The 10,018-nt window shown below is 43.6% G+C and overlaps 1 protein-coding gene across 1 annotated transcript; it reads right to left on the bottom strand.

Moving 5' to 3' along the window:
- Positions 1 to 846: 846 nt before the first annotated feature.
- LOC123995649 lies at positions 847 to 9,468 on the bottom strand. Its single transcript, XM_046299299.1, has 21 exons — positions 9,308 to 9,468; positions 9,159 to 9,214; positions 8,991 to 9,071; positions 8,767 to 8,891; positions 7,975 to 8,119; positions 7,561 to 7,659; positions 7,293 to 7,454; positions 7,043 to 7,142; positions 6,686 to 6,906; positions 5,891 to 6,047; positions 5,488 to 5,708; positions 5,063 to 5,183; positions 4,553 to 4,749; positions 4,332 to 4,446; positions 3,961 to 4,130; positions 3,771 to 3,865; positions 3,469 to 3,599; positions 2,045 to 2,234; positions 1,222 to 1,363; positions 1,039 to 1,135; positions 847 to 965 (listed from the first exon to the last, which is right to left on the bottom strand). The coding sequence occupies exons 5-21, from the start codon at positions 7,978 to 7,980 to the stop codon at positions 892 to 894; spliced, it is 2,298 nt and encodes a 765-aa protein (XP_046155255.1). The 5' UTR covers positions 7,981 to 8,119; positions 8,767 to 8,891; positions 8,991 to 9,071; positions 9,159 to 9,214; positions 9,308 to 9,468; the 3' UTR covers positions 847 to 891.
- Positions 9,469 to 10,018: the final 550 nt, after the last annotated feature.

The following is a 10,018-nucleotide window of genomic DNA, read 5'->3' as shown; positions in this document are numbered from 1 at the left end:
AGATTGTATGAATATTAGTTCAGAACTTTACGTTTTAGGGTCCATACACAGATCGGCTACATAAGTATTTTTAATCCGACAAGCATGTTACTTCAGCTGCATTACAAGGGAAGCTTACAATTGTGCAGTCAATGCTTTAGCCATGTAGATTCTTTACATCCGTTTCACAAGACAACAGCCTGGTTTGTTGGTTCTCAGGAGTACCTAAAAGACAAATTAAAAATTCACTAACACTAGCTAGTCAGGTAACTCGCTAAATAGCAATTTTCGTAATTTAACTTTGACCAAAAAATATAGCCGCACAAACGTTTGTACCTTCCGTAGTTCGGTCTTGGAGATTGAAGAATGCATGGGTGTCCGAGCTGTGTGCTAGTAGTTTTAAGACAGCGCGGTACATTCAGCTTGTCAACACTTCTTACAAAAACAAGTAGTGATGAAGTCAAGCTCTTCCCATTTGAGCCATGAGATTGACATGTATATAATTACAGAAGAAATGTCCATATTTGGATGGAAACCAAGCTAGAGGTATCAAGGAAAGTTGTCATTTCAGTTGAAAATTACCAACACTGCATCCAACCACAGCCCTGTTGGCCTCACTTTGGCAAAACACCATCTGCTATAACATTGAGTCACTTCATCCTACTGGACATTGGAAAGCTTGTTTTGACACCCATTTTTTGTCTTAGACAGGAAATTGGTGTGCAACACTCATCTCCCTCCGGTGGATGGTTCAGAGTTCCATGCTTACAAAAGGGTTGATTGATACACGTCAGATGACAAGCCTACTACACGCGCCTTGGTGTTAAACGCAAATCAGATACAATTAAGGTAGCTCCAACGCTTAGGATTGTTTTATATAGAATACTTTATTTGACATGTTAGAACAAGACACTACACCCAAAGAATGTATCCAGAAGAAACATATAAATGACCCTCCTCAAAGAGGTCTTTGACATGTCGTTGACCTGTTGAGAGAGAGAGAACCTATTAGTTCAGTTATGGTCTGCCAGGGTTTGAAAAGCATAAAACAAGACATACCTCTTTTCGGGTTGTCCTGATTCACACATTGTCCACTACAGGGGCCGCTAGAGGGACTACTGGCATCACAGATGACCACATCACAATGGACAAAGACCTAGGTGTCAGATTTGTTTTTATAAAAAAGGGATGATTGCCACTCACACAATTAACCAATAAAGATTGTTGGGTGAACTTTGTTACCTGGCCACTCTGCTCAACCGCATCCTCGGCGAAGGAAAACATATAGACCTCAAAGCGTTTGACGTGAGGGGGGAAGTGGACCCTGGCATCAGCTACCACCGGGTGGAAGACCACACGGTATGGATCCTGGGGGTTCTCACAGCTGCCAGTGTAGAGAGAGGGACTAAGTTAGGAACAAAAAACCACTGCAAACACCAACCCCCTTGTGTACAAAGTATTGTGGTGGTATGACTGTCCTGTGAGAATCAGATCAATTTACAGCAGAAGTGAGTTCTTTCTCCCCCTCCAGTATGTACTAAAGGCATGTCTTTGTTAACAGGCTTTTCCCACCAAAAATCACTACATCTTTAAAAAACATATTTCATATACAGAGAGAAGACCCAACCACCTACCTTTCCACGCTGCCATCCCATATATATACATCAATGCTTTTCCTCCAAGCTGGGGCCGGTCCGTGTGTTCAAAAATGTATCAACGATAAGTGTCCCTTATGGGACATCTTGTAACAAGCCATCATATTGTGTCAATCCGATAGGGACGTGTGTGCACGCTTACCCTGAGAGAGTCTCATTCTGATAGGGACGTGTGTAACAAGCCATCATATTGTGTCAGTCCGATAGCACATTGTAATACAAGTCTCGCTGTTAGTTTTGAGTTTGTCAGCGCAACCTGTTATTTAGACTAGATAACGTTAACATTATCTTTTACAAGCAAAGGTGTAATAAAGTTGTGAAGACATTTATTTCTCATAGCCACGGTAACCAAAGTAAATGGCCTGCCAAGCATGATGGGTTGCTAATTACTCAGGAACACAACAAGTTACCCATTAATGATGAGATTCCACCGGGGTCGGGAGTCACGGGCCTCGTTGAGGGTGGCCCAGCAGTGGTCAAGCACCAGCGCTACCCTGGGGTCAGAGGACCTGGTCAGCTCCACCTCAAAGTGCAGAGGCTGTCTCAGGTACCTCACCACTGGATAGTCCTCCTCCTGGAGGAACGTGTTATACGAGGCGTCTGGAACACAGAACAAGACAACGGGGGTCGTTTTCAGTGGGCACCATCTGAACTTGTCCATTAATAGCTCGTTTATCATATCCTGTTGTGCCCCGATGAACACAACCCATTTATTGCCAACACCAGAGGATTCTGACAAATTCCCAAATCAGCTACTCACCGTTACTCCATAGCCACACCTATAGATCTCAGAATGCAAGAGTAATGTATCATAAGGCTTACATTTTTGGGAATGTTTTGTAAAGGAGACCGTCCAACATTCTTTTAGAGGCTAGGGGTCAAGTTAGCGCCCCCATAGGTTGAAGAGGTTGTCATTATTGGATTTAAAAAACATGCCCGTTTTAAGCGCAATATTTTGTCACGAGAAGATGGTCGACTATGCATATAATTGGCAGCTTTGGAAAGAAAACACTGACGTTTTCAAAACTGCAAAGATATTATCTGCGAGTGCCCCAGAACTGATGCTACAGGCAAAACCTGAATTTTTGAAGCTCTTTTTTACTATCGTCTCCTTACATGGCTGTGAATGTGCAGTGAACGAGCTTATGCTCTCTGCCGTTCGTCCAAGATGTCTGCAGCATTGTGACGTATTTGTAGGCATATCATTGGAAGATTGGCCATAGACTACATTTGCCAGGTGTCCGCCCGGTGTCCTTTGTCTAAATTGGTGCGCAATTCTCAGTGACACTCATTTTACCATGCGATACATCATTTAAGAGTTTTGTAGAAAAACACCTTGAGGCTTGATTCTAAACAACGTTTGCCATGTTTCAGTTGATATTATGGAGTCATTTTGGAAAAAGTTCAGCGTTTTTATAACTGATTTTTAGTTTCTTTTTGGTAGCCAAACATGACGCAGAAAACAGACAGATTTCTCCTGCACAAATAATCTTTCAGGAAAACTGAACATTTGCTATCTAACTGAGAGTCATTGAAACCATCAGAAGTGCTTCAAAGGTAAATGATTTATTTAATATTTTTGCAAAAATGTTGCCTGGTGATGCTAACGCTAAATGCTAGTTTTGCTATGGTAGAGAAGCATATTTTTGAAAATCTGAGATGACAGTGTTGTTATCAAAAGGCTAAGCATGAGAGCTAGCATTTTGATTTGATTTGCGATTTTCATGAATAGTTAATGTTGCGTTATGGTAATGGACTTGAGGCTGTAGTCATGATCCCGGATCCGGGTTGGCTCGACGCAAGAAGTTAAAATTCAGAATTTGTGCACGCTTACCCTGAGAGAGTCTCATTCTGACCATTAGTCGACCCGTCCCAGTCTCTGCAAAAGGCTCGTTGTCACGCGGCCTGGTCAAGAAGACCAATGTGCGAGTGATGTTGACCACATAGTAGCAGGAAACCTTTAACCTAAAAAAGAGATGCAGGCAAATTCAATAGGGGAAACATCAACCAGTGGAGTGGACAAACTGGTAGTAGAGGCACATTTTCCCTGTATACAAAGTATTGATCTATTGGTGAAGAAGAAAATACCACCCTATAAAAGCGAACAGCTACAATTGTGATGCGTAACGCACTTACCGGTATTCCTCTGAAGACATTGTGGCATTCAGCTTCACCTCCAGGTCATCTGGCAAGGAGATTTCGTTCTCATACAGCATGACATTGTTGATAAACTATGTAGTAGAGGGGAATTGCTTATTACAGCCTGCAGAAGCAAACAGCCCATAATGACACAGTACCCATCACCTCAGGGTAATAGTCATTTTACCTTCCTGGTGGTGCCACAGGAGTTGACGGTGAAGTGGAAGTAGGCATAGCGATCGTTGCTGTAGGTGGGACCACAGGTGGGGTCGCTCAGGGTCAGCTGACCGGGGTTCAGACCGGGAACAGAATCCACCTTCACCGCCAGCGCAGTCATCGTTCCGTTAGAGAAGCACTCTTGGAGGTGGGGGATCAAAAGACAGGTAGCCATCAGACCTGAGTTATGTATTTGTGACACTTGATTGAGCACAGTAGAATAGCACCAAAAGTGCAAACCATTCCCATCTGGCACTACTATTAGACAGTATTTGCATGGAACCCAGGTTTGGTAACCATGTCAAATGACTATTTATCGGAAGTAATTGTTTGAGAACCAACCAGTCAGCGTTTTGAGGAAGCTGCAAGCCAGGGAAAAGTATTTGATGGTCATGTTGTTGTAAGGATTCAACAGAGTAACATCCAGTCTGCTCCTGATAGAGGACGAGTGAACAGACTGGGAACCGATGGGAGAGTTCATTAGTCCAATATTGTATACAGGGTAAGGAAAGCGAGGCAAGCTGCAGCAATTTAGGTTAACATGTTTTGGGAGAGCGTCGTACCTCAAACACTGCGTCCGGCGAAGAGAAGGGCAACGTGATGGTGAAGTCTCCGTCGCCCTCTGTTAAATACTGTTGAGCAAACTCATGGTTAAGCAGCCGCTTGCCAACCAAGACCACGAAAAAGGGCTCTTGGTTCCTGTAGTCCACAGTGATGTGAAACTTCTCCTGATCACAGTTGCCAGTGACCGAGGGTGGCACTACAAGGACAAACAGGGTTGTGTTCATTAAGCACAAACAGGACGGTACTACTTGAACCTGTCCAAGAAGAAACACTTGTTTTCGGTTGCAAAATGTTTTGCTACGGTGACACCGAATAAACACGATCCTGGCAAATCAGGAACAGGACAACTGGGTGAAAAACACTCTAAAGCTTAACATTCTTTGTAGAGAGACCGCATAGGAAAAACCTACAGTATGGCTAGTTGAGCTTTCACTGCCAATTTCCTGTCAGGGCAATCATTAACGAGAGGAAACCATTCAACAGTAGTTTGGCGTAGTCCAGAGACCTACCGATGTCCAGCAGTACAGCGTCCACAACGGCAGAGTGAGAGAAAGGAGCGTACTCTGGAAAGATAACCAGGCCGTAGATCAGCTGAAGAGTGAAGGTTGTGACACCTTGTTCTGCCCTTCTCTGTAGTGAAGTTAAAAGTATTGGTCAATTGATAGCATTATTGTTGTAACAGAACCTTATTCAACATCAAGTGACAAGTACATATGGGGACTATTAAAACAAACTATATATACTTAAAGTAATGTTGCCCTCATTCCTCTAAATCAAGCACTATTGATTGGCAAGTGAACGCATACAACTGCAAAAATAATGGAAACATTTGAGTAAATGAGGGATACAAAGTACATTTATATTTTGTTGGTGGCCCACTTATTAGGGCATGTACAAACCACTGCGTGTGGCTTTGCATTTAACAGAAACACACCTCCTTAAAGACCACCGGGTCTGAAAAGGGCACCTCCATCCTGAAGGTCTTAAAGTTGTCCGGGGATCTCTGCTCCTGAACATTGAAGCCTCTGGCGTTGCACTCTGCAACAGTTAGCACCATGGTGGGAAAGGTGATGTTCAGCAGCACCACATCAAGGTTGAAAGTCCCCAACTCAAGCACAAACACTGCCTGCTCAGGAACTGTGTCTAAGGGCGTGTCTGTTCATTGGCAAACAAAGGAAAACATTTTGAAATGCAGTACAGTTGAAAATTGACATTTGTTATTGGATAAGTACGGGTATTGCCTCCCCGTTTCAGTACATTTTCTTCCGTTTTGTGCCTAATGAACAAACCAGGCATCCCAAATTACCATAGGCACTATTTAACTAAACCAGACTCACAGTTGCGAACTTGTGGAGGCCTGGCCATCGGAGGTGTTGTGATAGGGAAGAGGACTTTGTAGCTGGTGTCCTCGTGTGCAACCTCCTCGATCCACAGCAACTCAAGCATGGGCTCAATGGTGTAAGTGACAAAGTACTGGTCATCCTGAATATGGCTCTGTAAGGGAGACGAGTGATGCAGTCAGGCTGTAATACACAATTGGAGTGCAAAAACAGGTCAATGTTCCTTATGCAGAATGTTAAATACAATTATTCTACCGCTTGTCTGTGTGGTTTGTCCTTCAGCCACTCGTAAAATATCCAGAGGAAAGTATTGTTTACCAGACTTTAGAGAGCTGGTAGGTATATGGTTGTCAACTTGCATTTCCGGCGGTGTGTATTTTCAAAGCAACTGACACGCAAAGTAAACACTTGCACAATATGTAAACAGCAGCCGAGTGTCGCTTGCATTCAGTTGACAGTCCCTAAAGTCAGGTAAACAATACTTTAGTGTGGATATTTGGTCTCAAATTTCAAGCGGCTAAAGGACAAACGGCAAAGACAAGCGGTAGTGTTTAAATGTAATTTGATGCAACATTTACACAATTTTGCAAGCCAATGTGTCAGGCTGTATACACACCCACCCAGACAATTGCTCAATAAACATTTCACACAAGACAACGTTTCTAGGAGTTTACCCATGAGAGAGAGGGCAAAGGGTTACTGCAAAGCACTGACAACTGCTGCAGTAAGGGCTCTACAAATAAGATTTGATTTAGAAATTCAACAGGAACATTTTACTCATCCAACGCTGACCTTGAAATAGCCGCCAACCGCCCCCACCGGAATTTCAACAATAATATGAGCCTCTGTGACTAAAACCGAGTAGTTTCTGGCAGCCATTTCCTCAGTGTCCAGCCTCTTAGCGTCAATTCCCATGTACACCTCCAACATGGTGAAGGCATCAGAGGAGAAAAGTGGGTCTATGTGCTTGGGCATGTACCAGGTGATCACTTCTGGAGTAAAGGCCACTGCCTCTGCAGTGAAACAAGAAGCCAACGGCACATCATAACAGAACATTTTGCAACTGAACACTACATAACACAAATGAAAGACTTGTCTGGAGCCAATTAAGAACTGGGTTTTAGGATCTTCAATTATTTCACACTCAACCTGGTGTTGGACAAACAGCCGTGGCATCTACTTGAGTAACCAGCCACTTCTGCTCAAAGAAGGTTGAGGTTGAGAGCACCCGCATCGGAACCCCAGCTACCTGTTCAGGGGCAACCACACCAGAGCAGTGTTCAGTAGGGCACACCGTATTAACAATATGTTGCAGAGTTCAGGTAGGGCCACCATTTCCAAATGTTTGCTCTACTGAACATGACTCAGTTCATGGAGGAAGTGGAGAAAGTCAGCTTACATTCTGGAGGTATGTCTCCTCTGCATTATGAGGGCTTCTTAACACCAGCCGTGTGGGAGTGTTGGCTATTGCATAGCCCTTTCTTTGGACCTCATCCACATTCATGACCTTCTTACTAGGACTAAAGACGACTGCTGTGATGTTGTATCCTGAAGCAACAGCCTGTCTCAGGAAATGGAAACATGAATTCAACAAATTGTCAAACGCACATTGTTTAGCGCCATCCTGTCATTTCGTAATGAAATTAAAGAAACTGAAAAATGGCTACCTCAGCGCCTCTCCGGAAGTTGCCGCTCCTTGCTTTCGGGCCCCCAGTGGGCTGTTCGGGGATGGTTTGGATGTCTGGAAGAGTCCTTCTGACAGACACCTAGAGAAGAAAGGCCATTATTCCCTATGCATTTTCTCCCTCCCATACAATAGGAAATCAAGGGCCAGTTCTCAATCTGTCCACTCACCTCCTTAAATGCATTGAGAATAGGCAGAGATTCCTCACCTCTAAAGTTGTCCTATGTGCATTTTGAAGAGGCGAGTGGAATTGAGAGCGAGAGAGTCAAGACCTCTACATTGTATCGCAGAAGAAATGAAACACTGGACAGTTGTAGCTCTAGACAGATCATTTATACAGGCAGTACGACAAGCTCGACTGTAAACATGTCCATTGGGGCATGCTCTGCTCACTTGCCTCCATGTAGTTGCGGTCGCACAGAATCTCTCGGGAGGTCCAGGGGGGTGTAGCTACAGGTTTTGCCCACTCTATACACAGGGTCTTCAGTCATATGGTTTCCTGGCAGCCTGAACTGCATGACCAAGCTGAACATCTTATCATCCTAAAATGAAGGGGGAAGGGAAAAAAGCCTTTCATTATATAGCAAAAAACAAATTCAGGTGACATTCATGCAAGTTATAGACTGTGGCAAAATTGGCTATATGAATGCAGCTGCCACTGTATTGAAGCCACACTACAGGAGAAGAGCTCGGTAGTTCACTTCCCCGCAGTCTGTATCAGAAAGTTGGCTGGCCCTCTGAAAGCCCTCCATAAACTTCTGCTGTACCTTACGCCATCGTTAACTTAGAGGTAAGAGATACCAGATCCAGGGGTGGCTAACAATGGAGATCCTTTTGATAGCCACAGAGTACAGTAAAACTGCTTCAATGTTTCTGGCACCGTACTTATAAATAACCTTCATGCTCTAAAATTGTATGAATTACCACCACTACAGCAACTCAGGCTTATTGAGGACCTTTTTACTGAATAATGTGTTTGTTTTCAATGATTTCATTTTTCCATCTAGTGATGCAAATATTGACTTTTATCTTGGTGTATACAGGGCTCATCTGTCAAAGAACCTGGTCTCGGCATGACTCCATGTCAAAGGTTAAATAAAATGACATTGCTACATTTTGGGTTGCAAATGCAGTGACACTGAAAGGCAAACTGTCCATTTGAAGTTCAAGCAAACACTACAGCGCTTACCATGTTTTGGGAAAAGCAGTTTTGTAGAGAAGCAAAAAACATGGCATTCCCCATGGGGTCAAATTTAAAGCTCAATCCACACCGAGTAGCAAGGCCAGGCGTCAGGTTAATGATTTGTGTGTCATCTGGAAGGGATGGAGATGGTGTGAACACAATAGTTGACAAGCAATATCAAGCCATGAATTATGAAAGGAGAGAAAGAGAATCACATGAGGCAAACTCACTGAAGACAGCATCAACCTCTTCAAAAAGAGGAGCGACACTCAAACGAATAACGTTACCAAGGCATTCAGCGTGGAGGTCATCTGGAATTGGAAAGCTTAGTTAAAAATCCCAAAATATATATTGTCAAAACGCCTAGTGCTTGAATTTGCAGGGTGCAAAATGCATACTTATAAGTGTCTGTTGTGCTTGTATGCCCACAGCTGCCATCAAGAGGCAAAACAACCTGGAAGGCATTTGACAAATTTTGATTGATTAAAAGGAACACACAACTCAAATGTTTGCGTCGCATAAAACTCTTAGGCCTGCTACTACTTACCCTGAGCTAAGGAAAAGAACCATTGTAGAACAGAATTGTTGTGATAAAATACACAGCTACAGAACCTAATAGTTGACCCAAGGTTTGCAGCCTACAGCCCAGGGGTATGAAACGTTTACCCTATGACAATGGCTTCCCACACTCAGTCACATGAACCCCAAAGGGCTGCACATTTTCTTTTTATTCCCCTAACCCTACAAAGCTGATTCAAATAATCAATCAGCTTTGTTAATCTGAATCAGCTGTGAAGTGTTAGGACAAAAACCTAAATGTACACCAAGTTTGGGAAACGCTGCACTGCCCCTTCTGCCCTACGAGCCTACAGGTTTTCTGTTCTAACTGATAATTAATTGCACCCACCTGGTGTCCCAGGTCTAGAGCGTCTGCTAAATGACTTAAATGTAAATGTAGATCAGTCCCCGATTAAAGGAGAACAATGAAGAAATGCAGTGGACCTGGCTTTGAGACCCAGAGGTGAGTTTGAGGGCTATAGCTGTTCCTGCTCCTCACATGTCCCTGTTTGCCACTAACAACGTAATTGAATGAGGGGTTATGTGTATAGCTGGGTGAACAGGTGTGAAATGGCTAGCGAGTTTGGGGTTGCGAGCTAGATTTTTAATGGAATCCTAAGCATCACTCCAGTCAACGATCTCTGCGAATGTTCGATTCCATTCATTTGCTGGGCTCGCGCTAGTGTTCAGGCGTAGTCAA

This window comes from Oncorhynchus gorbuscha, linkage group LG14 (genome assembly GCF_021184085.1).
Source record: "Oncorhynchus gorbuscha isolate QuinsamMale2020 ecotype Even-year linkage group LG14, OgorEven_v1.0, whole genome shotgun sequence".
Lineage (NCBI taxonomy): Eukaryota > Metazoa > Chordata > Actinopteri > Salmoniformes > Salmonidae > Oncorhynchus > Oncorhynchus gorbuscha.
The sequence above is the reverse complement of the archived record's forward strand: the minus strand, read 5'-3'. Positions and strand labels throughout refer to the sequence as shown.

Coding starts and splice junctions, on each gene's coding strand:
- LOC123995649 (XM_046299299.1), bottom strand. Junction 7,455..7,560: donor ACTTCCGGAGAGGCGCTGAG/GTAGCCATTTTT, acceptor TTCCTGAGACAG/GCTGTTGCTTCAGGATACAA. Junction 1,364..2,044: donor TGGAATCTCATCATTAATGG/GTAACTTGTTGT, acceptor CTACACTGGCAG/CTGTGAGAACCCCCAGGATC.